At 50.9% G+C, this 26258-nt stretch overlaps 1 protein-coding gene across 2 annotated transcripts; it reads left to right on the top strand.

Moving 5' to 3' along the window:
* Nucleotides 1-421: 421 nt before the first annotated feature.
* Nucleotides 422-25231, top strand: ZNF385A (zinc finger protein 385A). 2 transcript variants are annotated; one of them, XM_006883927.1, is made up of 8 exons: nucleotides 422-480; nucleotides 7688-7824; nucleotides 17554-17664; nucleotides 19251-19413; nucleotides 21368-21610; nucleotides 22590-22759; nucleotides 23669-23764; nucleotides 23918-25231. In XM_006883927.1, the coding sequence occupies exons 1-8, from the start codon at nucleotides 471-473 to the stop codon at nucleotides 24146-24148; spliced, it is 1161 nt and encodes a 386-aa protein (XP_006883989.1). In that variant the 5' UTR covers nucleotides 422-470; the 3' UTR covers nucleotides 24149-25231. The 2 variants fall into 2 exon arrangements, with proteins under 2 accessions (XP_006883989.1, XP_006883990.1); XM_006883928.1 differs by lacking the exon at nucleotides 21368-21610.
* The last annotated feature ends 1027 nt before the right edge of the window (nucleotides 25232-26258 follow it).

Raw genomic sequence — 26258 nt, 5'->3', positions numbered from 1 at the left:
TGGCCCCTTCCCAGCCCCACAGGCACTCCTGAAGGGACTTAGAAGTCCAATCCGGACGCCATCCTTCCCTCAGACGACCGAGGCATGTCCCCCCACCCAGGCTGTGGCACCAGACTTCCTACCCTCAGACCCTGCGGAGCCAGGCATCTTCGTCTGCACTTCCCTTCATTACCTCACCCCGTCTTCTAGAGGTCATGTCCCCCCAGCCCTGAGCGCAGTGCCACAGTCAGTCCCGGGGACCCGCGGCGGGCGGGAAGGGCAGGAGAGGGCCCGACGCCGCCAGGACGCCCCCTCCTGGAGCCCGCGGGCCGCGTCCCCCTCCTCCCGTCTTCACCTGCTGAGGGCCCCGCCCCCGCTCCGCCTGGGCCGGCCTCTGCTCCGCCCCCGACTCCTCCCCCCGTACCCCCAGCCCAGCCAGAACGGCCCCCGGGACAGAGCGACGCGGAACCCCGGGCGCCTGGGTCCCCAGCATGATCCTCGGTGAGTGGGCTCTGCGGCTCCAGGCTCCAGGCTCCTGGGTCGCTCTCAGTGGGTCACCCCCCCTCCCGGCACCGCGGTGACTGCGGCCGCCCGTCAGCGATGGCTTTCCCCTCCCCCTTCATCTGGCTCCACATCTGGGGTCCCCGAGTCCCCTCTTCCCTAAACTGCTGTTTCTCCCGGTAATCTAGGGAATGGTAAGGGGGGAACGCAGAGCGGAGTGAGACCCCCGCCCCATAATCAGAACATTGCATATTCATTAGCCTCATGAATATTATATGAAGTCTACGAGAAACTGGGGGAGGGGGCAGGTCCTGGCCTGGTGGAGTTGGGGGAGAAGAGCTGACCCGTCCTTCCCCCACCCTCAGCTTAAACACTCCGACATCCTTCTGGGCCCAGGATAAGGGGGAAAGGAGGAAGGGGTGGGGGTAGGTGGTGGGTGTAGCTTCGAGGTGTGTGTGATAGGAGGTAGGACTGGTGGTAAGGGGGCTAGAGAGAAGAGGGGGTGGGAAACTGTCCACCTTAGGGCCCCTGCGGCTCAGATCCTGCCTCCGCAGCCATCCTGCCCTGACACGCCGGGACCTGCCCTCCCTCCTTGCTGTGGCTGTCTGGGCCCTTCCACCCAGTCTTCCTCTCCCATGCCCGCCCCCTGTCTTGGGTTAGGGGGCGCTGGGGGAAGGAGGGGAGATAGGGAGAGTAAGTTGGGGGAGGGGAACTCCTGCTGGGCTCTGACAGCCCGTCAGCCACAGCCACCCCATCCTCATGACCTACATCGGGAAGGGAGCCCTGGGGGTGGGGGAGGAGAGGGCCTAGCTGTGCGCTGGACTCCGCATCAGCTCAGGCTCCAGGCCCTGTGCCCTCCGACCTGCCTCCAAAATAGTCCACAGGCTTGCTCTGACCTCTGACCTCTGCCCTTTGCCCTTGCTGGGCTGGTTCCTAGACCCTGTTTATGGTGAGAGCCCTCCCACCCACCAGGCCTAGACACCTGTGGTCTCCCCGCCCTCTTCTGAGGACACCTGGCTCCAAGCTGGTGCCCCAGGGCCTGACTGGCTCCACCCGCATCACTTCGCTGAGCCCCTCTGCTTTTTGAAGTCCCCTTTTCCTAGTCAGCCCCCTTTTCTTTCTTCTTTCATTTGATGCCTCCTGCAACTGACATCCCACGAGCAGTCTCTCTCCTTTTTCGCTTTCCCTCCAGCTCCCTCTCTCTCCTTCTCCTTGCTCTCATCACTTTACTTCTCCCCCACTTTGACCAAAGATGTCAATTAAATGAATGAATGAATGAGGAAAAGAAGAAAGAATGCCTGGCTGCCTTCTCCTTCTCAAGAATATCTCTAGTAGGGACCATAAACCCACCCTAGAGTGACCACTGGCAACCTTAGATCAGCTCCCCCCCCAACACAGGATCTACATTTCTCTAACCTATGTGATCCCTGCACCCCGGCTCCACCCTGAGCATGGGCCCCACCCTGGGCAATAGCTCCAGAGACAGTGTCATACTTGTCCAGAACAGGTCTGTGTGAGACACGTATCTACTAGTCAATAGGCCCTAAGAGGACATCTGAAGGCCCCAGCCACAAACCTTTATCCAAATTCTCTTAAATTGGAAACCCATCACCAATTGGACCTCCCACCACATCTCCCTGAAGAACATTATAATTAACTCTTCTCTTGTGCCAAACCCACAGAGGATAGGCAACCAGGTGGGGATCTCATACCTTAGCCCTCTTTGAGGAAGAAAGGAAGTGATGAAACTGCCTGCCAGGGCTCTGGCCTAATTCTCTGGATCTGTCCTAAGATTCTAAATGCCGCAAACTACTGAGTCCAAGTGCATGTGGCCCGAGAGGGGCCGTGCAGTGGCTCCTCCCTTGTTGAAACTCTGGGCCTCAGGTTTAAGATAGGGGGCTTTCTGCCCAGGATTTGCCTTCTGACCCTATCTATAGCCTCTGCTCTAGTCTCTGGTGTGCTGAGGGTGGAAAGCCATTTGGAGGAAATCTTTGCCAGTCAGGTTAGGAAAGATTTCCCAGAGGTCTTCGGGCTTTTCCTTTCCCCATTGGTTCCCTCCTCCCTTTAGGCCCCACCCCCCACCCATATCACCCTGAGGTTATTAGGGATGATGTTTTGAGTAGTAGGGCCTAATCATCCCTTGTTGCTTTCATCTTTGACTTCAAAGGCTTTCCAGCCCTCAACCTGCCTTCTGCCAACAAGGAGGAAACTGAGGCAGAAGAGAACAGACTTGGTCGAGGAAACCAGGACCCAGGGGTTCCGAGTTCTCCCCCTCTTCTCCTACATAAGTCTTTCTGAGGAGGTAGGGGAGACTATAAGTTAGTGCCAGGGGAAGAGATACATTAGAGATGACATTCCAACACAGACTTCATTCCAATTTCTTCTTTGGCCGTAGATTCTAATTCCCATTTTAACCCAGTGCTGACCCTCTACTTTTTCTACCTCAGACCCTAACACTATTTGCAACATTAACCCCAATACCTCTCTGATCTTAATCTCATCCTCATCCAACCTCCAAACCATCTCTAAACCACAGCTGTATCTAACAACTTTCCTGGCTCCTGTTCTTACCCCAATGCTAGACATAACCAGAACCAACTCACAATAGACACCCCAATTCTTTACCACTGCCACCCGGACCTCATTGTCCCAGAATGCCCCTTACCATCCTTACCAAGATAAGTCAAGGGGCCGGGGCTCCAAATCTGGCCAGAATTTCAGGAGAGGAGAGAATTGGGGGAGAAACAGACCCTAGTGGAATGGAGAGAGCCAGATGGAACTTGGTTACGATTTGATGCTAGAGGAGAAACCCGAGTACACTCAAAATGCTCAGAGCTAGGTAGTGAATGAAAATAGACAGATGGACATCCATCCAAGGAGCTTTGAGTTCAACGCTTCTAAAGTGCATTGGGATCTGTCTTTAATAAAGCATTTGGCAGTTCCCCCACAGAGCTGGGTGGGGCTCTATCTGCTGGAGGTAATTACTCTAATGAGCTTCCCTCTAGAGTGCCCTGCCCCAGCCTGGCCCCAGCTCCTCCCTGCATTGCCTGACATGTGATGTGGACATGTGCACACACATGCACTCACACACACACACAAATGCACACGCGCGCACGCGCGCGCACACACACACACACACACACACCCCAATTTGCTCTCCACGCCCTCCTTCAAACCTGTCTGAACTCCTCTCTTAGCCCCATGTCAGAAGTCCTGGATTTCCTACCTCATGCGTTTCTTTCTCCTTTCTCCAGTCTATCCAGAAAAGTGTAGTGCATGAAAGGCAGACCCTATCTCTCTCTAGGTGTCTGACTTTGATAGAGTTTCTCCAGCTCTCTCAGCCAAGTATCTTCGTCTGTGTTATGGTGGTTATAGACCAAGGATTCAGAACCAACTCCCACCTGACCCTCCAGTGGGTTTTTAGAGAAAATCACATGGGAGGAGACTGCCCGCCATTCTCCTGAGGAGAAGCTGGTAGAACTGCCAGCCTTTGTGTTGGGAGCGCAACTCCTTACCCACTAGGACACCAGAGTTCCCTTCACCATCCATAAAACACTAAAATAACCTTATTGCTTTCAAGTCAGAACCGATTCATAGCTGACCCTCTAGTGGGCTTCCAAGGCAGTAAATCAAACAGGGGAAAATAGCCTGTCTTTCTCCCAAGGAAGATTGGTGGATTTGAACCATGGTCTTTACACTAGCATGCGAATCCCTTGAGACTAAGCCACCAGAGCTCCCTTCCATAAGATGAACGTTTATTTATTCAGCAAACATTTATTGAGCTCTCGCTGTCCTGTGCCAGCACTTTACATGGCTTCATTCAATCTTCTCAACAACTCGGTATCAGGCAGATGTTTTGTTTTCATTTGACAAATGAGAGATGAGCCTGAGAAAATCTGAAAATCTAACTAGTCACCCAGCTCGGAGACAGGAAAATCTGTCCCTAAAGTGCCCTGGCATATAGTAAGCCCTCAAAAGTGATAACTATTTTTATTCTTAAAGAGAGACTGAGTTACATGAAACGGAGAACTGCTCCTGTCAGCTCAGCCCCTAAAAGGAGACCTTGGGTGGTACAGATGGTTAGACATTAACTGAAGGGTTCTCAGCTCACACCCACCCAGAGGTGCCTCAGAAGACAAGCATGGCAATGGCAATGGCAATCTACTTCCAATGGGTCACAGCCTTGAAAACACCAGAGAGCAGCTCTGTTCTGTACACAGGGGGTTACATGAGTCAAACTCCTCAACAGCAACTAACAATAAGACCATAAGCTGCCATCTGCCTCTCACCCCACATTCATGGACCCAGAAATCCAGGAAGGAGAAAAATGAATTTCCACTAGCATCCACCCTGTTCCTTTCCAGTTCCACCCTCATTTCTCCTCTGCCTTCCACTTGCCCTCCTTCCCTCCACTGCCCCCTCAAGCTAGGGCTCACCTTAGTGAACAAGACTAGTTGCTGACCATAAAGCTGCTGAGTGGCTGCTACCTGTCTCCCTCTCTCCTCTGAAAGAAAAATGAGATTTCCAACCCCACAAAGTTCTTGGAACTGGCTCTTCTCCTTAAACAAGATTTAGAAACCTGTGTTCCAACCTTTGCTATAAAGTTAGAATTGAGCCCTTTAGGGTGAGGTCATTGAGAAAGAATCTGCTAATATAGATTCAAATTCCAGTTCTGCTGCTTACAGTCTGTGTAACAGTGCAGTTTCTTAATGTCTTTGAGCCTCAATTTTCTCATCCATCAAATGGGAAAACACCTCTCTCAGTTTCTCATAGAATTCTCTTTTTTTTTTATTATTTTTGTGAGCATGTACCGTCAAATCAGATCTGACTGGTACAGGAGGAGATTGTCCCTCCTTCCCTGGCAGAGCATCTGGTGGATTCGAACCGTTCGCCTCTGGGATTGTAGTTGCAGCTCCTTGCCACTAGGCCACCAGAGCTCCCAATAGAATTCTCATAGGATTCTCATAGAATCCTAGCTAGCTCATAGACTAAGCAATCTCAGAGATGAAATGGAGCAATACTTGGAGTTCATTACCTGGCATAGAGTGTCTCAATTAATCTTTTTTTTTTCTCTTGCTTTTTCCTAAACTCATGTCTCTCCTCTGAGTTGAGTGTTTGAGAGGTGGGTTCGCAGGGACTCTAAAGAAAAGGAAGGGGCCAAGGAGCTGAGTTCCAATCTCTGGTGCCTTAAAGTAGAGCAAGTGCCAGCCCCACAGCAGCTGCTGGGTGCCTGCAGAGTGCTGAGGACTCTGGGAGCTCTCGAGTTTCTCTCACCATTCCTGATGCCGCCTGGGGCTCATTAAGGTTGCCCTGGCCTTGTGTGCCAGGCAGTGAGGGCAAGAAGAAATATGCAGAAAGAGGAAAAGCCATGAGGGGATGGACGAGGAAAAGGAGGTGGTCAAATTGCCTTTTGTCAGTTGACCGGCCCCTCTCCCCTCTCTCCCTTTCTTCACTAGCACTCCTCTGTCTTCTCTGGACTTGTTTGCCTAATCTGTAACTCTGTCCAGCTTCCAGCCCTGTCTCTGTTTTTATATCATTTTGCTGTCTTCCATTGTTCTCTCTCCTTCTCTATCAGTGCCTCTGTCTCTGGTTGATTTTTTTTGTTTTTCAGTCACCTATTCTTGTCCCTGTCAGTCTCTCCCACTTGCTCACTCACTTTTTTGTCTCTCTTTCTCCCTCTCTCCTGCCCTCGGAAAGAATCCCCACCCTGAAGACAGTGAAAGAGAAGGGAATAATAGACTAGGTGTCCAGACCCTCAACTGCCCAAGGGCCAAAGCCAAGCATCCTACTCTTCTCTTCCAGCCCTTAGGTGTCCAGAGGCCAAGCTCTTAACAGTCTTGACCCCTCTTTGCTTCAGGCACCCTGGCCACCCAGGCATTAAGAGTGGAAGAGACAGACCCCTCTAGACCCTAGGGACAAGCTCCCTGCCCCCAGCTGTGCCCGAGTCCTCCCCACCCCCTCCCTCTCGCTTCTGATTCCCCTAATCCCTGCTCCCCCCGCCCTCCCCTCTGCCCCACTTTTCCAGGACTCTGATTGGCTGATTATACTGACTGGGCTGGTGAGGGGGTTGGTGCAGGAGGGGCAGGGGGTAGAACCGAGGGAAGGGTACACTGTCAGGCCCAGGCCCCTGGGGGGCCAGGGCCAGGCCACTGCCTGGGGGCAGTGGACATCAGATACTGAAGGTATGAAAAGGGGAGTTTCTGGGGGGGAAGCAGGAAAGGATCCCAGGGACCCTATACCCAGTAAGGTCAAAGGAGGACAGATCAGGCTTACAGTCTCCTGGGTTTGCCTTTGTTCCTAGGAACCTCTGTGGTGGACAGGGCTTGCTAGAGTAGGGAAGGGCTGCCGGCAACCTTTTGGCAGGGTCACCAAAAGTCGCTGGGCCAGGTGGAAGTCCAGAGGGTCCTGAAGACGTATGGGCTGTCCCTTGGGAGCTTGTCAGCTCTCTCTCTCTCTCCCAAGACTCTGGGTGGGAGAAGAAGCCTTGAGGACAGGGTAATTGAGTGGCTGGCTGGCCCAGACTTTCATTTCCCCTTGGGGTCAGGCCCAGGCATTCCCCGCCCAGAGACCAGTTCATGGTTCCTCCTGCAAAGCTAGATCTGGACACTCCCTGTGAGCGGAAAAAGTAGGGCCCAGGGAAGACTGAGAGGTAGGGTGAAGGGTCTCTGCAGGGACTCCAGGCAGTTTGCTTTCCAGAGCAAAGGCCACTTATTATCTACCTGCTCTCAGAGATGTAGGGAGCCTGAGGATTCAGGGACCCCCTTTCCACTTCTAAGCCTCATTATTCTTCTCTGGGCAATGGGATGATCAATTGCCCACTTGACTCTTAAGATCACTTACGGGAAAGCAAACCCAAAGAAGAAAGTAGTGAGGGGCTATGGGTCCCGGATTGCAGTGGTTCACCAGCAGGTAGCCTCCACAAGTAGCTCTTCCTGGTCTATCATGCCTTGGGGGAGGGAGGCTGGAGAAGGGGAACTGAAAACCACCCAGAGAGGAGGATGGGTCTGCACCCTAACCCAGTCCCCCAAGACACCTTGTCCCACTCCTCTGGAGAAAAGAAGCAGGAGACGTGTGTGAGTGTGGGCAAGTACTGGGGGTTCACACTGCTGATTAAAGGGATGCTCGCTGAGCCATGAGACCAGCAGTCTTGGGTGGGGTTCCAGTACTTTAATCTTCTGCCCCATGTAATGCTTTCTCTGCCTTTCAGGCAGCCTGAGCCGGGCAGGGCCCCTCCCTCTGCTACGGCAGCCCCCCATCATGCAGCCCCCACTGGACCTCAAGCAGATCCTGCCCTTTCCACTGGAGCCAGCCCCCACCCTCGGCCTCTTCAGCAACTACAGCACTGTGAGTAGAACCTGTTGTGCCTGCCTGCACCCTCAGTGCCTCCTGTACCCTCAGTGACTGCCTGCTCCCTCAGTGCATCCTGCACCCTCAGTGCATCCTGCACCCTCAGTGACTCTGACTCGTTCCTCGGTTGCCCTTCTTTTACTTTCATGTCAAATACCTTGTCTCTTCTCACAGCTCCATCTCCCTTCTGACCTTAACAGCTAGTCAATCACAGGAATTACTGCCCATCTGATAGGCTATTAACAACAACAATAACAGCTAATAATTATTATGGGCCAAACACGATGCTAAGTGTTTTATATGTGTTAACTCGTTTAATTCTCCAATGAGTCACCCTTATCATCGAGAGAAGTAATAAAATCTAGATTTGCAGGTAGTAATGGTAGGGAGGTGGGGAGGAATATTAGGTATGGAATTTCATTAAGAAACATAAGCATGACTATAAGTTCTCTGTTACCCACAATTGAGTGAATAGGGTTCATGAGGTAGTGCTCAGAGGACTGGCAAAGTTGTCGAGCTATAACACTGTATGAAATAGGATCCCTTGTCCATTCTAGAGCAGGAGAGAGGCTTGATACAAACAGTGTGTGAGGAAAATGAGTGGGGCAAATGCATGGAAGAGAGCAGAGGCTGAAGGAGGGTCCAATTAGGAGGCTGGCCCAACGATGCAGGCCTGCAGAGCAGCTTTGCGCGCCAGTCTGCTGGCAGCAGTGGCAGCGAGAGTATAAAAGGAGAGAGGATGTAAGAGTTATTTCCAAGGAAATACTGATAAGGCGTGGTGACCAACTGGTGTTTGGGGTGTGGGAGGAGAGAAGGGATAAATGAATGAAGAATGACTCCAGGGTTCAGGCTTCTGTGATTGGAAGAAAGAATTCACCATTGATAGATTCAGGGAATTGGAGGACAAAGCTAGCCTGGGGTGAGGGTAGTGAGCTTACTTTAGAACATGATGAGTTAGTAGACCAGCAGGACATTGAGTCTAAAGTATCTAATTGACTCTTGGAATTTTGTGCCTGAAGCTAAGGATTAGGGCAAATCAGCTTTATTTTATTCAAATAATCTACCACCAAACCTATTGACAGCCCCCTAGTCTAACTGAACATTGTCTATATGTTAACCACTATAGAAAGTTTTCATAAACAATTTCATTTAATCTTCACATCAGGCTAACTAAATAGATATTCTTTCTAACAAATGAGAAAATGGAAACTAAGGATCAGAAGAGTTTAGATGAATGGTGAAGAGATTGAGAAGGTCAAGGACTGCAGCCTCCAATATGTATCGAGGCTCAATGTCAAGAAGACAAAGATTCTTACCACTGGGCCAATTGGCAGCATCAGGATGGGTGGTGAAGAGATTGAGATTTTTCACAGCTTCAGTTTGCTTGGCTCCACAGTCAACACTCTCTGCTCCAGTAGCCAGGAAATTAGAAGACGTATTGCCATGGGAAAGTCTGACGTTAGGGGCCTCTCCAAAGTACTGAAGAGCAATGGTGTCTCTCTGGAGATTAGGGTGTGTCTGATACAGCCATGGTCTTCACAATCACTTGTTATGCATCAGAGAGTTAGACAATGACTAAGGAGGATAGAAGGAGAATTGATGCCTTTGAGCTGTGGTGCTGGAGAAGAGTATTGAGGGTACCATGGACTACTAGGAAAACAAACAGATTCATCCTGGAAAGGGTCAAACCGGGCTGCTCCTTGGAGGCAAGGATTCTAAGGCTCCGTCTAACATACTTTGGACATGTTGCAAAGAGGGACAGGTCCTTGGAGAGGGACATCATGCTTGGTAGGGTGGAGGGACAGTGCAGAAGAGGAAGGCCCCCTATGAGGTGGATTGACTCAGTGAGTGGGGTAATTGGGATGGGTGTATTGGAGACGGTGCAATTGGCACAGGACAGAGCAGAGTTTAGGAATGTTGTACATAGGGTCGCTGAGTCACAAGTGACTCGACGGCACATAACAACAACAACAAATAAGATCTGAAGTCAGGGACCATGCTGGCCTAGTGAAAAGGAACTGCCCTGCCAAACTGAAAGCCTGCTGTTAGAATCTACCAGCTGCTCTGCAGTAGAAAGATGGGCAGCCTCCTCCTGTGCAATTTACAGCCTCTGAAAACTTGCTAGAGGGTCAGCTATGGGTCAGTTTCAACTCAACAGTACACAAAAAGAAGATATGAGCCCACGCTCCTCAGTCAACACTTTTGGCACCAGGAGCCAGGAAATCAAAAGACCAATTGTGTTAGGTAAAGCTGCTGTCAGGGACCTTTCCAGAGTACTGAGAAGCAACGATGCCAGTTTAGAGACTAAGGTGACCCTGATCCAGGCCATGATCTTCGCAATTACTTGCTATGCATCAGAGAGCTGGGCAATGACTAAGGATGACAGAAGGAGAATTCATGTGGTGCTGGAGAAGAGTCTTGAACATACCACAGATTGCCAAGAAAACAAATAGGTCTGTCTTGGAGAGGGTGAAACCACATTTCTCCTTCGAGGCTAGGATTTTGAAGCTGTGTCTCACATACTTTGGGGATGTAGCCAGGAGAGATAGATCTCTGGAGAAGGAAATCATGCTCAGAAGGGTGGAGGGACAGCACAGGAGAGGAAGACCCTGGATGAGGTGGATTGATACAGTAACTAGGACAATGGGAATTGGTGTATCGGAGTCAGTGAGACTAGCTCAGGACATGGCAGTTTTCAGAGCTATTGTCCATAGGGTCACAATGAGTCGCAGTTGACTTCACGGCACATAACAACAACAAAGTTTAATTCCAAATAGAGTTATCTTTATATCATAGCTATTTCCCCTAAACTTGACCTAAACACCCCAAACCAACATTTGGGTTGCACTTTGAGTTGAAAAAATATTTTTTTAATTTTAATTTTTTTATATATTTGCGTGTGTGTGTACCATCAAATTGGATCTGACTGGTACAGGAGGAGATTGTCCCTCCTTCTCCAGGGATTCGAACCACATACCTCTGGGATTGAAGTGCAGCTTCTTGCCACTAGGCCACCAGAGCTCCCTGAAAAAATATTTTTTTTAAAAAAATTATTTTATTTTATTATTTCTTGTGTCAAATTGGATCTGACTGGTACAGGAGGAGAATGACTCTCCTTTTCCAGCAGAGCATCTGGTGGATTTGAACCGCCTGTCTCTGGGATTGCAGTGCAGCTTCTTGCCACTAGGCCACCAGAGTGCCCCTGAAAAAATATTTTTAATATCTCAATTTTTATAGCAATTTATTATGTGTTAGCTATTGTAATTATCTTCAATTTATAGGTGAAGGTCTCTAGGTAGCACAAGAGGCTTCTCTCAATTGTTAACCTAGAGGCTGGTGGTTCAAACCACCCAGCTGCATCTTAAAGAAAGGTCTGGAGAGCTACTTCCGAAAAAAGGTCACAGCCTTGAAAACCCTGTAGAACAAAAGTTCTACTCTTTACCCACAGAGGTCTTCCTGAGTCAGAATCAGTGTTGGTTTATTATGTGCCAAGCACTGTGTCATAGGGATACTCACAGGTAACAAATTAATAGTTACTTTGTACTCTAAGAGGGAGCTCTGGTTGCCTACTGGGTAAGGAGTTGTGCTGTCAACCCAGAGGCAGGAGGTTCAAATCCACCAGCTGCTCCAAGGGGAAAAGATGGGCAGTCTCCTCCTTGTGCAAAATCACTGGAGGGTCAGCTGAGTCACTTTCCATATAAGTGAGTGAATAAGTGTAACTGATGACGAGAACTATGTCAGAGACACTTACTGTACATAGGAGTCCAAGAGAGAATGACAAAAAAAGAAAATACTTGCTCAATGTGGTAGTGCCCAAGAGACCAGCCCAAGTTAAACAAGGGAGGGGCAGGAAAGAAAGCAGCGGAAAGGGGATTAACCTTGCAGCGATTGACACATTGAGTTAGGCTCAAAAGAGTTATTAGTAGGACTGAGGCATGTCACATAAGAAGCACTAGAAAAGAGACTTCAGAACATGCAGTTGATTGGATCTTACTGAAGCAGAAGGGCAGATGCACTGTCCTCTCACCTGCATGCCTGGTTTACAGTTACCCTCAGCAACCCCATCACTCTTCCCATTTAGTAGGTGAGTAAACACAGGCCCAGAGAGGTGAAGAGACTTGTTCAAGGTCACAAAGCTACTTAGCCAATTCACATGGATAATTCAGGGTTTCTTACTCTATCCAAGGTCCATGGCTCCACTGCCTCTAGGGGGACAAGCTATTTAAAGCCCTGAGCGTGGATAAGTTTGGAGAGTGCAGTACATTGTCATCTGACTGGCATGGTTTGAATTGATATTCCAAACATACTAGCTGTGTGACCTTAAGCAGTTACTTAACCACTCACAACCTCAATTTTACCAGTTGTAAAATGGATATGTGAGAGTAGCAACTCAAGGTTATTCTCACAAGGTGAGAATCATATTATATAATGATAATGCCTTTGCAGTTCCAGTTAGCATCAAGCCAACTCCGACTCATGGTGACCCCATGTTTGTAAGGACAGAACTGTGCTCTGTGGAGTTTTCATGGCTCTGACCTTTCAGATGCAGATTGACAGACTTTTCTTCCAAGGCACTGCAGGTGAACACAAACCTCCAATCTCTCTGCTAGCTAAAGGCATTGACTCTTAAAACCTAGCATAAAGTAAATTTGTGTGTTAGTTGGCATTATTATTGCATTATCATTGGGATTGTTTTTATTTAAGGGCAGAGCAGAGAGAGAAAGGTACCATGATCACGACCTCAGCCTTTGGAAACAAGCAGAATTAGGCAGTGGGAACAAGAGGAGGTTCCAGCAAAGGAAATGGAGGAGCCACTGGAGGGAGCAGGGAAGGAACTGGGTTCCTGTGGAGTGGGAGAAGCCAAGGGAGAGAGTTTGGCGGGCCGCATCAATAGTGTCAAATTCTGCAGGGGAATGAGGACTGCAGAAAAGCTGCAGACAGACCGCTGGCAGTACCGTGCAGCAGTTAAGCACACAGCTTTGGAGTCAGGCTGCTCAGGTTTAAAACTCCAATCCTAGTTCAGCCACTCCCAAACTTTCGACCTTGGGTAAATGATTTAACCTCTCTAAACCTCGGTTTCTACATCTATAAAATGAAAATAATAATAATAATAGTAACGTCAAATCCTGGTTGGAAAGATTACGTTGATAGTCCGTGAAAAGAGCTCAGTATTGTGGCTGGAACATTCCAGGGACTCATATGTTGACTCACAATTAGGTGCTAGAGTATTATTGCTGATGGTGGAGTCTTTCTTTCCCCAGGGATTAGTACCTTCCCATTTCTTCTAAAAGGGCAGGTCTTACCTGATAGACTCTACCTCACAAATTATTCTCTCCTAATTTTTCTCTTCCTACTCCACTGCTTCTCTCTGTCCTTGTATGTCCCAGCCAGCCTTTCGTTCATTCCAGTTCTGTCTTCCCTCAATGGAGCGGGAGGGCATGAGACCCAGAGTGAAGTACATGAGCCCAAGCATCTATACAGAGAGGATGCTGAGGTCTGGGGAGTGGGCTGTATCGCACCGACATTCATCCCTGATTTCTGCCCTCCTTAGCCGCCAGGGGGCAGCAAGTGAAAGAAGCCAAGGCTTTTAGGGAGCCCGGTTCTCCGGCAGGTGGCAGACGAGGGGAAGAGGTGGGAAAAGGTTGGAAAAGGTTAGGGGAAACGTCCCCAGATTGGGGTCGCTTCTACTCTGCATTCCCGAAGCTCCACTGTCGAGAAAACAGTGCCGGGCATATAAATAGATTCCAGTCATTCATTTATAACGGGGGAAGTGACAGGTAAAAGGTAGCAACACAAAGGTTTTCCCTGTATTGCTCAGAGGGAGCTGGAGATGGATGGTTTTAAGGGTCTGAAAAAAGGCTGGGTGTTGAAACACAAGTAGGAATGGCAAGAATTTAAAGAGTCAGAGCTAGAGAATCAGGGTGGGCCACGGGATTGGTGGGGACACAGGGCTCAGGAAGGGAGATCAATCACGTCAATGCACCCTACTGCCAGGCTGAGCAGCCCTTTGCCAAGACAATGTTTCCTGGAAGGAGTATCAGAACATGGACACCCTGTCCACGTCTTTTCGCCCTGACCCCCTTCATCCCCCTGGGTCTCAGGCTGCCTGTCCCCGCCCCCGTCCTGGGCCCGCCCCCGGCCCCGCCTCCAGGGCGGGCTCCGGCCCAGGCCTGCACCGCCTTCCCTTCTCTGGGCTGGCCGGGCCGCAAAGCCCGGAGCCGCCTGGGCAACGAGCGCCGCGTCCCCCCAGGCTGCCTGGCCTGGCCAGGCTCGGCACCCACGCCCGGGTCTGCCACCCTGGGCCATGGAGCCGCAGCCGCCGGGGTCTCACAGGGTAAGCCGCCCGGCCCCTCCTCTCTCCCTGGCTCCCGCTGCTGCCGCAGCGCCCGTCCTCCCCCATCCCCGCCCTCCCCTGCTGGGCTGGCCACCTCTCCTTTCGCCCAGTCGTCTGCTTAGCCACCCCATCAGCCTGTCTTGGCCTCATCCAATTTCTGGACCCCAACTGGCATCTCGAGACTGCTGTCACTATACTGGCTGGATACCCCAGCTTCTGCCTCCCTAATCTCCAGAGCCCCCAGATCTTCAAGATGCTCACCAGGTCCTGTACCTTTCCTCAGATTACCACACGGATCCCTCTTATCCAGCCCTGGCCCCATCTCAGCCTCTCTCCCCTTTCCTGCATCCCTCCCCCACCAGTTTCCACCTGCTCTTCAGATGCCCCCTGCCTTTCCTCTCTCAGTCCATCCTGTCCCTCAAGTGTCCCCATCCCTGAGATTCCATCCCTTTGCCCTTTCTTTATTTCAGAAGGTGGGAAAGTGGGGTGGTCAAAGAAGGGGTAGTTGGATCCATCAGATAAAGGGCAATGGAAGGAAATATAGTCTTAGCCCCACCGTGTGCTCCGATCTGGTTTCCCCCTTCCCTCCCCCTTGCCCTTTCTGATTCATTTTGCCCCAGCCTCAGGGCACGCATCCCCTTCATATGTGCAGTTGGAGGAAAGGTGAGAGAGGACTGTTTGTGGACCAGGCAATGTCTAGGCCAAGATCCCAGGGAAGGGGCTCTAGAGTTGGACAGGTTCTGGGAAGATGTTAGGCTTCACCCCTCCCCAGGGAGCCTTCATCTAGGTCATAGGGCCTCCTGACCTTGGCCTGGAGCTGCACTTGAGTGCTCACATTCCACCTGCGCAGGAATTGGGCCTTGGAGCCCTTACCTTCAGCCTGATGGCTTCTCAAGTCCTGGAGGAGAGGATGGGAAAGCTCTTTGTGACTCAATTGCTGCCCCCTTTGTGACCCCACCTCTAGTTGGTGTTTATGAACTTGAACTGGGAAGGAGAATGTGTAAGAGAGAAGGTTCCTTACCCTGGAGGAAGGGGCTACTCTCAGCAGATGAATGTTGGAATGGTTAAACCAAAAGTTGTCGTCAGGACACTGGTCCTCAGGCCTGAGGGAAGCAAGTGGGGTCACAGAATGGGGCACTAACAGGACTACAGACCTCTGTTCTCTCTGCTTTTCCCGACTCCTCTCTTTCTCTCTCCTGTTTCCACCCAACTTAGGTTTCCTGACTCAGATTGAATTTCTGTTTGGGCTGCATTCCCAGCCCCTTCCCAGCATATGAGAAAGTCCAGGAGCTAGGCGAACCCTGGGTCAAAGCTTGTAGAGGAAATGGGACTCTAGGTAGGGAAGGCTGAGATCTGGAGACTGAGAGCTGAGGGCAACAGTCAGTCAGCCCCCTCTTCCTGATTAAAGCTTCTCTTCAAATTAGTCTGTCTTTCCTTCTGCCAAGCACATCATACATTCACACAGATAAACACACAGCTGAAGATTACACAACCTGACCATTCAACCCCCAACACAGAAATGTTGATACATAAATGGTGTACACACAGAACATGACACTCATTCACACTCCACCCATACACAGATTGATCACAGCCTGCCTAGACACACACACACACACACACACACACACAGGCACACCCTTACTTCCCCTGTTTGGCTTTTCCGTAGATTTGAGGCAGGCTTCCAAAAAGCTGATGGGAAATGAAAAGTGAGCCATTGAGAGGGGCTGCTTCCAGACAAGATTAAGCCATGCGATTGACACTTGTCAGTCAGGCCAGTCATCTGAACACAGTCATGGGTCCTGCCTCTACAACTACCAGGATGAGGCAGAAAGAATGAAGATCACAGGCATACTGTAAAGCCCTTTTCCTAACATTAACCCCAGCCACCCAGTGAGACTTGAGAAGCAGGGGAAGACCAGGATGCCTGAGCCTCCCAGACTCCAGTTACCTTCTTTCCCTGCTCTGTGCTCCTCTATCTCACCTGTGTCTCACTGAGAAGCCTGAAGGCCTGACTGCAGGGAGGGGCTCACTTGAAGAGCTAAGGACTCCATAGTATTGAGCAACTATTTTTCTTTCACTCAGTCCTTCTATCAGGAAGATGAGATTTCAGCCCTCATTTATTTTCATCTTGAGCAGTCCCAGCCATCACCCATTCCTCCTCAGCCTCTACTGCATTCCAGTCTCGCCTCTCCCTGCCCCCCTAGGGACTAGAAGGGAGGAAGAAGGTTCTGGGAGGCAGTTTCCATGGCTTTAGGCCCCTTGGCTTCATCCCCTGCTTGCAGAAGGACTCAGAAAACTCCCATTCTCTCCCCTCCCCATGTGAACACTTGGCAGGGACTGCAAAGACATCTGCTGACCTAGGGTGGGGGCAGAGATAGCTCCTAATCCCACCCAGCTCAACAGCCCTGACCCCAAAAGCCCTGCAGATCTGAGAGGGGGACTTCAGATCTCTGGGCCATCCTAGACTGGCCTGGCTGTTTAAGTCCTCTACTTAGTCCCTATTGTTCCATAGATTCCACAGATTTACCCTTTCCTGCATTCCTTTTACTCCTTCTAGAAGCTGCTGCCTTAAATAGGGAGTGCATTAAGAAGGCGTGGGGCCCAGAGATAGGAAGCAGGGAACATCTGTCTCTCTAGACCAGAGTCTAGGCTTGGCAGATAGTCTTGCCCCAGGAAAGGGGCCAAAAAGGGTTCAAAGAGAGTCCTATTACCTGGAGGCTCTAGAATCTGGGGGTATTTTGGAGTTTCACATCACTAGTCCACTGGTAGGGAGCTCTGGTGGCCTTGTTGTTGTGTACCATTGAGTCAGAACCGACCCATAGCCGCTAGATGAGAGATATAGGAGCCCTGGTAGCCTAGTGGTAAGAAACTGCTATCCCAAAGGCATGCAGTTCGAATCCACCAGCTGTTCCACAGGTAAAGGATGGGCAGTCTCCTCCTATGTGATTTACTACCTCTGAAAACCCACTAGCAGGTCAGCTATGTGTCAGTTCTGACTTGACAGTACTCAACAACAACAACAGCAGGTGCCTGGTGAATCTACAGGGTCAGAGTGACAGAGAGAGATCTTCATGGTGTAGTAGACCAAGACAGAAAACTCAGGCTCAAGTCTCTGCTCTTCTATTAACTCACAGTATGATCTTTATTAAACCACTTATATTCTCTCTAAAATGGGAGCGTTATATCAGTTGACCCCTTTCAGTTCCCTTTCAGTGTTGTAAGGATTGGGTTGGGAAGATATTGAGGGACTAAGACTCCGAGCCCTTAGATATATTTAAGGATGAGGAACAGGTCTAGGGACCTTGGTTCAACCCAGTAGCTGCCAATGGGGGAATGATGAGCATATACCTGGACTGGGCTTCGCATCTCACCCCAGCCTGCCTCCACAGATGGACCCTGTACAGAAGGCTGTGCTATCCCACACTTTTGGGGGACCCCTGCTCAAGACCAAGAGGCCCATCATTTCTTGTAATGTCTGTCAGATACGCTTCAATTCTCAGGTAAGAAGCCCATCTGCTCACCCCACCCAGTTGGTAGGGCAGAGGTCACCAGGAAGCCTTGGGGGACAGCAGAGGCTGGGACCTCTGGGTGAGGTCCTTATAGGTGCTTTTTATAAAAAGAACAGGGAATGGGGATTTTAAAGGAGGGGCAGAGGCTGGTGGAAACATAAGAAAGGGCAAGAGATTGCTGCATATTTTGATATAAAACAAATCAAATCCTCTCAGGCTGACCACGTCCTTCCTTAGGGGCTAAGGCATCCATGTCTCAGAGCTTCTTTGAACAGAGGTGGCCATTAATGTCTGGACGGCAATGTGGCCTCAGGCCTACTCCCTGGGCTCAGACTTAGTTGTCATTGGCTCCCCACAGAGCCTGTGCCCTCCTTGGGCTCTGGTAAACTCCTCCCTTGCCTCACTTCTTTTTAACCTGCCTTCCTCCTCTCTCCACCTTATCTCTATTCCTTCCAAATCACCTGCAAGGCCTGGTCCCTCTTCCTTTCCCTGGGGACTCTCCCATGGAGAGAAGTCACCTAAAACCCAGATCCCAGGTGTCTGATCTCCCAAATTCCTCCCTCTGAGGCACCATTGAGACTTTTGGGTGGGTCTAGAAGGGGCTTTGTTGAGGGAGTAGGAGCAGTATATTCTCTGAGAGCTTTTGAAGAAAAACAGCAAAGCCTCTTTCTGCTGAGTACAGGGAAATAAAACATGTTCTGTTTCTTTCCCCAGTTTACACTCCCTCCTCCTAATGCTGCTGGGCCCTGCACACCACACTGCCCCACCCATGGGCTGTCAACCTTCTTTTCCTGCCTACCCCTAGATGGGTGACCTTGGGGCTCCAGGACTGTATGTTCATAGCAGGGGTGCACATGAAGGGGGAAAAGGGGGAGAGGTGGAGCCAGGGTTCAGCCATTTTCAGGTCTCTCCTTTAGCTCAGACGCCAGACATTCCCTCCCCCAGCTGTGGACGGTAGAAGGTTGGGGGTATCCAGGAGGGAGGCAACAACAGATAGCCTTCCCCTCTTTCTGCCTCCCCTTCCCTCCTTCATCAAGCGACTGTTTTGACAGCTGTCTCTGCTGCCGTCTCCAGAGCTGGGCTTAAGGCCAGGGTCCTCCAGGGTGTCTACAGAGGCTTCAGGGAAAATAAGACTCAGGAGGGAGTAGTCACTGTAGATCCCAGGCATTGGGGCCCTAGAACACTTAGCCTGAGGACAGAAGCAGCAAAAGCTGGATTCTAGGGACAGGGGACACAGGTACAAGAGGCCTAAGATTCAAGAGAATTCTAGCTTATGGAATTGCTAGGTCACTCCCAGTTTAGGATTTTCCTCCAGATGTTGAGGGTAGTGGTATGGTTTGGCCTGGGCTAGGTGGGGGCCAAGTTCCCAGTGTCTCAAGTTTGAGAGTCTGATCTGAGCCCCAGAAAAAGCCAAGCTCCTTGGCATGGGGCTTTTGTATCTCACTGGTATAGGGAGAGATTTACTACAGCCTGCTGAGATCACCCTGATCTGGACTTGAGAGTGGTAGGGAGCTCTGTGGGTAGAGGGGTCAGATGAAAGGTGATTTGAGATTCACTTTCTTCCTCCATCCTTAAAGAGTCAGGCAGAGGCCCACTACAAGGGTAATCGCCATGCCCGACGAGTCAAAGGCATCGAGGCTGCCAAGACCCGAGGCAGGGAGCCTGGCGTCCGGGAACCTGGAGACCCAACTCCTCCAGGCAGCAATCCCCCAAACGGGGATGGCGCGGCCCCCCGACCAGGTGTGTCTTACTCTTACCATATTCTTCATCTGCTCTCTTTGTCCTTTTTCTCTCAGCCTCCTAGAACTTTTCTCTGCTCCCATCTCTCTCTTGCCTTTACCCCACCCCCACCCAAGGTGAGTCTTAGAGCCAAGCACAATGACATAAAATTTCCACCCTGTCACCCACACCCCCACCCCAGCTCCTCTCAACAGACTTCCCACTGTCTGTCCTTTCCATGCCCAGTGACTCACACAGGGACTAGGGTGAGGCCACCTGGCAAATCTCCCCAAGAAAAAAAGGAAACCATCAAGTCCAGGGAGAGGCCCCCTTCATCTCTGAGAGGATTGCTGGAGAAGGAGTCAGGCTGAGTGACTGCCCCATAAGACTTCCCTCAGGAAAGACAGAGGTCCCAGAAACTCAGAGACTCATTGGATGGTCTCAGATCTTTTGACATCTTGACCAATGTTTTTTGAGATATAAGGAAGTCAGATTGTAAGATCTTGGAGGTCTTTCAAGGTTTACCAAAAGCAACTCTAAGTTCCTTTCTCCCTCATGGCCAGTGGCCATCCTCAACTAAAGGCTGAACCAAGAAACTAGACAGAAGGAATATTAAGATAGGAATATATGAGCCTCCTCCCCATCCTAGGATTACCACTATCCCCAGGGAGATCCTACATCCCCTTTTTTCTTTATCCTTGCCTGTTCTTCTTGCCCCACCCTAAGTAAAATGAGAAACAAGTGTCTACACCACTAATTTAGGAGCCAGCCCCCTCCCCTAATTCTCATAACACAAGTAGTTGGAACTGCCTTCAGGGATACTCAGTTCTAATTGTGGTCTGGCTGCTTCTTAGACTGATCATCTTGAGTTAGAGCATTTACGTCTCTGTAAAATGGAGATGACAATAGTGATACCGAATGTTTGTTGACTAGCACTGTTATAGGTGCTTTATAAAGAGCCCTGGTAACATGAGGTAGAATGTCAACACATTGTTAACTGAACACTGTTAACTGAAAAATCAGTAGTTCAAATCCACCAGCCACTCCACTGGAGAAAGATAGGCAATCTCCTCCTCACCTAAAAATTTACAGGCTCAGGAACTGATGGAGGGGCCCTATGCATATTATCTCATTAAGTTCTCACACTATCTTTCTGTGGAGAGAGGAATACCTCCCCTTCTTTCATAAACCATTAAGTCTTGTCCTGAGAAAAGTTGTGCTAAGCAGATTAAGACGAAGGTAGAACCTGTCAAAAATAAGTAAGAGAAATAAAAGGAAAGATCATAAGATAGTCAAGCACATGGATACCCATAAGGCTCAGGAGTTCTCCCCCACCAGCTCCCCACCCCCACTGCCAGCCTCCCCATGACCCGGAAACTGGATCGTCTGCTGGGGTGAGAATGGGAGCGCTAGAGTTTCCCCTGTACCAAGGCCAGAACCCAGCACTGAGGCCTGGGCCTGTGCATCTTTAATCAAGCCATGAATTATAGAGGAGTCTGCATCCCTGTTCCTTCCCTCTCTACTTCTGCTGTTTCTGTTTCCCTTTCGCCATGTCTATGTCTGTCTGCTGTGGCCTTTTCTCACACTGCCTGTGCCTTTTCCTAGGACTCTTTGGCATGTTTTCTTAGGGGGCTGAGCAGGACTCTAGGAGGGGACTGGCTAGGCAGGAAACCCAAGCTGGCAGGCCAGCCATTAAGAGATAAATCCAGATACACCCTGGGCTGTGGGGCTGACCCTCTGGGCCATTCCTGGTTAATGGGGTATGATCCAGGCATTGGAGTTTGACACCCAGCCTGCAGCAGCTGGACCACATCTGGCTATGTGGATGCAGGGCATGAGAACATGAATGTTGTCACAGGGTGGGGACTCCTGGGCCCTTGCCCTCCAGGAAATGGGGCGTGGGTCTCCTCTACATGAAGAGTCTTCTCATCCAAAAGCCATCTGGGATGACCCTGTGTTTCTCCTCCAACAACAGTTTCCATGGAGAATGGAATGGGTCCAGCCCCAGGATCCCCAGAAAAACAGCCCGGCTCCCCATCCCCTCCCAGCGTTCCAGAGACCGGTCGGGGTGTAACCAAGGGTGAAGGGGGGACCCCAGCCCCAACTTCCCTGCCTGGGGGTAGCAAGGAAGAAGAAGAAAAGGCCAAACGGCTGCTCTACTGTGCTCTCTGCAAGGTGGCTGTGAACTCCTTGTCCCAGCTTGAGGCTCATAATAAAGGTATGGGCCCCACCTCCATGCCCACTCACACCCCCTGTCCACAGCCACCCTCTTCCCACTACATCCTAACCTCCCTGGCTTCCCACATCCCTCGACCTATGAGACCCAGTAGCCTATCTTCTTCCCCAGTCATCTTCCCATCATTAGACCCTTCATTTCTCAGCTCCTCTCCCATCATTTACTTTGACCCAACTCTCCCCATGACTGGCCTTATGTTTGTAAGGATTCCAAGAAACTTGGAAAATACCCTCACTTGATCTCTACTTTGTACATTGTCATTAGGAATGTAGACATTTAAGACCTCTTACGCCTGGAGAAAGAGCGCTCTGGTGACGTAGTCTATATAACCCAAAGTCTAGTCCATCTCTGACTGTTCAATTCCACCAGCTGCTTCTCAGGAGAAAGATGATCTATCTCCGCTTGTGCAATTTGCAGGCTCAGAACCCCAGTGGAGGGGCAGCTATTAATTGGAATGACTCTACAGCAGTGAGAGAGAGGCCTGAAAAATAGGAATTCTGATTATATAGTTCCTAGCAAGCTGGGCTGCTAACCAAATGGCTGCATGTACAGCAGTTCAAATCCACCAGCAACTCCGCGGGAGAAAGATAGGCAGTCTCCTCCTGTTGCAGTTTATAGCCTCAGAACCTGACAGAGTGTCACTGAGTCAGACTCGACTAGACAATGAGTCTGAGTTTTTCTGAGACCTGAAGAATTTTCCCTCCACTGCTTACCTTCTATAAGGAGCCCTGGTTCTCAGTGGTTACGAACTTGGCTTCTAATAGAAAGGTCAGCAGTTCAAACCACCAAGCACTCCAAAGGAGAAAGATGTAGTAGAAGCAGAATTACTTGTAAATCTTGTAAACCCTATGTAGAAATTCTCTGCTATGTGAGACTCTTCCCTGTAGGGTCATGATGAATCCAAACAGACTCAAAGGCAATAGGTTTGGGTTTTTTATTTCCTACTGTCTGTGGGTTCCAGGTACTAAGCACAAGACAATTTTAGAGGCACGAAGTGGGCTGGGCCCTATCAAAGCGTATCCTCGCCTGGGGCCTCCTACCCCTGGGGACTCAGAGGCCCCTGCCCAGGACCGAACCTTCCACTGTGAGATTTGCAATGTCAAGGTCAACTCAGAAGTACAACTGAAACAGGTGAGTTCAAGATTCTTCCAGCTCTGTGTTTGGAGGTGGGGAAGGGTAGGAGTGGGAAGGGATGGACCCGGTGTTTGGGGAGTTAGATATACTGGCTAGAGTCCTACCTTGGCCTTTGCTCCTTTCTGGTTGACTTGTCAACCACTGAGTTGAATAAGACTCATAGTGACCCTAAGAAAACAGATCTAAACCATGTCCTAACCTGTGCCATCCTTTTCAACTCTGATGTACCTGATCCTATTTGCAGCTCACATACTTTGGGCATGTAGCCAGGAGGGGCCAGTCCCTGGTGAAGGACATCATGCTTGGAAGGGCAGAGGGACAGTGCAGGAGGGGAAGACCTCAGATGGATGGAGTGACACAGTCACTGGGATAATGGGGGTAGGTGTGTCAGAGATAGGGGGACTGGCCCAGGATAGAGCAGAGTTCAGAGCCATTGCACATAGAGTCCTATAAGTCGCAGACAGCTGGATGGCATATAACAACAGTTGCAGCAACAACTGTCAGTCCACCTTGTTAAGGGTCGTCTTCTCTTTTGCTGACCTTCTACCTTTCTAAGCATGATGTCCGTTTCCAAGGAATAGCTTTTCCTAACAACATCCTAACAACAAAGTATGTGAGACAAAACTTCACTAAGGAGCACTCTGGCTGCACTATTCTCTAAGACATATGTGTCTGTAAGCTTCCCCACACACACATTCATGCCCATTCAGTGTAGTGTTGGCTGGCTAAAGCAAACAGCAGTTTGTATTCAACCAACCACTGCTCCAAGGAAAAATGATGGGCAGTCTCCTCCCATAAAGATTTAAACTGAGAAACCAATGGAAGATCACTGTGAGCAGGAACCAACGCTAAAGCAGTGGGTGGGATGGGTCCTCATACACCATCCCACCCTCCCCTACCCCACAGCACATCTCCAGCCGGCGGCACCGAGACGGCGTGGCCGGAAAGCCCAATCCTCTACTGAGCCGTCACAAGAAGCCCAGGGGTGCGGGAGATCTGGCGGTGAGGACTGGGCACTGGGGAATTCAGTGATGGGCAGACCTGGCTGGGCAGGAGAAGGAGCGGGGCTGGAGGAGGGACCAAGTCCCGGGAAGGTGGAGTTTGGAAGGTCACCCAATGGCTTCTTTCTCTTCTCTCTCCTCTGCTACCCTGCAGGGCACGCTGACTTTCTCCAAAGAGCTGCCCAAGTCTCTGGCCAGCGGTCTGCTCCCCAGCCCTCTGGCGGTGGCTGCGGTGATGGCAGCGGCAGCAGGCTCCCCACTGTCCCTGCGCCCAGCCCCAGCAGCACCTCTTCTCCAGGGACCGCCAATCACTCACCCTCTGCTCCACCCTGCCCCGGGGCCCATCCGAACTGCGCACGGACCCATCCTCTTCTCCCCCTACTGACCTCAACCCTGAACCTCCTCCCTATTCTGCTCCCCACCTCCAGCCGGGACCCAGGCCTTCGGGCTCCCAGCCCGTCCCTCCTCCTGGCACTCCCTGAATGATCTCTCTCCTTCCCCCCCGCCCCGAGGTACGGGGTTCCAGGAATGGGGAGGGGCAGCGGAGGAGGGGAGCTTCAGAAGGGGGGGACACCCCAGATCTCAGGGAACCCCGCCCCCTACCCTTCTCACCTCCTTAGAAAAGGGGGGGCCGTCTCTCCCTCGAGCCCCCTTGGAGACACCCCCCCTCCCAAAAGCCATGTCCATCCAACCCTTCCTCCTCAAACCTAGCACAAAACGGGGTTCACAAGCCATGGTCGGGGTCCAGGGGGCAGAAATGGATTTTCCTGGCAATAAGTGGACTCTGGGACTCCGGCCCCCTACCCCCAAACTGAAGCGCTTCCGTGAACACCCCTGTCCTCCGCAGGGGGAAGGGAGCAGGCGGGATCCTGGGTCCCTCTTAAGCACTTTGGTTTTACCGCCTGCGACCTCACTGTGCCCGCCCCTCCCGCCCCCCAAGTCCCAGGTCTAGCCGGGCTGTAGCCCATCGCAGGGAGCAGCATTTGGGGGTATCTCTGGCACTTGGGTGGGACCAAAGGAGATGCCTCCATACACCCTTCCCTCCTCTTCTTCCTCCCCATTTCGGGTTCCATTCTTTTCACCAGCACCCATCGCCCAAGGGGTACCGAGGGGGGCACGGGGTGTCCAGTCCAAGCCCACCCCTGCCTCGCCTTCCGCAAAACTGTGAGCAAAAAGCAATAGAAGCCTCGCCCCCGCCCCTCCCCTTTCCGCAGGATTCGCTGAGTCTTTAGCCTCCCTCACCCTAGACCTCATGGCCGTCCCTAACCACCTCCACTGCACAACTCGGGCAGGGGCGTGACTCTCCTCTGTGATTTCCTTATCGTCAGCCCTTCCAGCAGCCGACCGGGAAAGGGTCTTCTCCCCATCACCTCCTTCTGCTTGACAATGTAGCAGCCCCAAGCCTCCCTCTTCCATCCTACCCCTTTTCCCTCTCCTCGACAATAAAGTCTGCATTCGGTCTGCCCTCTGCTCCCAGACTCGAACTCTCGGTCTTTTTACGCTGTTTGGGGAACCATTCCATCGGAGGATGGATCGGTACAGTGAGGATGACCTGTACACAGCAGGAGGAGGCAGGAGGAAGGGAAGGGGCAAACGTACGTAGGAAGAATTTTGCACCTGGCTTGTGCAAATTGAGCGAGAATACCCCAGCCCACCCACCTCCACTCCAGTTCAGCTCAAGTGTAGATTCCGCCCTGTGGGAATCCGAGTCCAGATCAGCGGAGACGATTGATAATTTATCGCAGCTACACTAGGCGGCGCCAAAGACACGGAAACCGTGTTCCCGGAGACCAAACTGCTCCAGTGGTTAATCTCGCGATTCTAAGAGAGGCCTGGTCTCAGACAAAGGGAGAAATCAGGGGTTTGTGCATCTAGTGGAAAATCCGCACCAGAGAGGTGCCAGTCACAGGAGGAAACCGAGACTAAGATCTGAGCTCTAGGCTTTGCTCAGATCCATGTAAAACAGAGAATCCCTTTTTCTCTCTCAATTTCCTTTTTACCCCTTAAGTTGTGCCCCTAACAACAACAACACACCTACCAAAATTAGTAAGAAACCTATGGCTCCCCATCCCCCTCGCCCTACTGACCGGCAGGGAGACCAGCTGAAAAAGCCCAGCATGTCTGTGACATCTCCTGACTTACAGCTTGCTCACTTCCCCTCTCTACCCACTTCCCAGTCTTAAATAATAAAGGGGAAGGGAAGGTGGGATAGCAACTGATGAAGAGCAAGGAAAGAGAATTAGGAGCCTCCTGGGTTGTGAGGAAATAAATTTTTCTTTTTTTTTTAATAGAACTAAAAAAGGTTTGACTTGGTTTTGGATTCTTTTTTTCCCAAATGTGGCACAAAACAAGTCAGGAACTGCAGATCCAGAAGCATGAGAAGCAAGAGTGATACCTGTAAAGAGTAGGCAGCGTCACTCACTGAGAGAGGGACTTGGGCTGAAAGACATTGGAGTTAGTCTACCGGGATACTCACCACAGATCCTTCAAATCTG

This window comes from Elephantulus edwardii, unplaced genomic scaffold (assembly GCF_000299155.1).
Source record: "Elephantulus edwardii isolate Elephantulus edwardi_28Jun2011 unplaced genomic scaffold, EleEdw1.0 scaffold00030, whole genome shotgun sequence".
Lineage (NCBI taxonomy): Eukaryota > Metazoa > Chordata > Mammalia > Macroscelidea > Macroscelididae > Elephantulus > Elephantulus edwardii.
The sequence above is the reverse complement of the archived record's forward strand: the minus strand, read 5'-3'. Positions and strand labels throughout refer to the sequence as shown.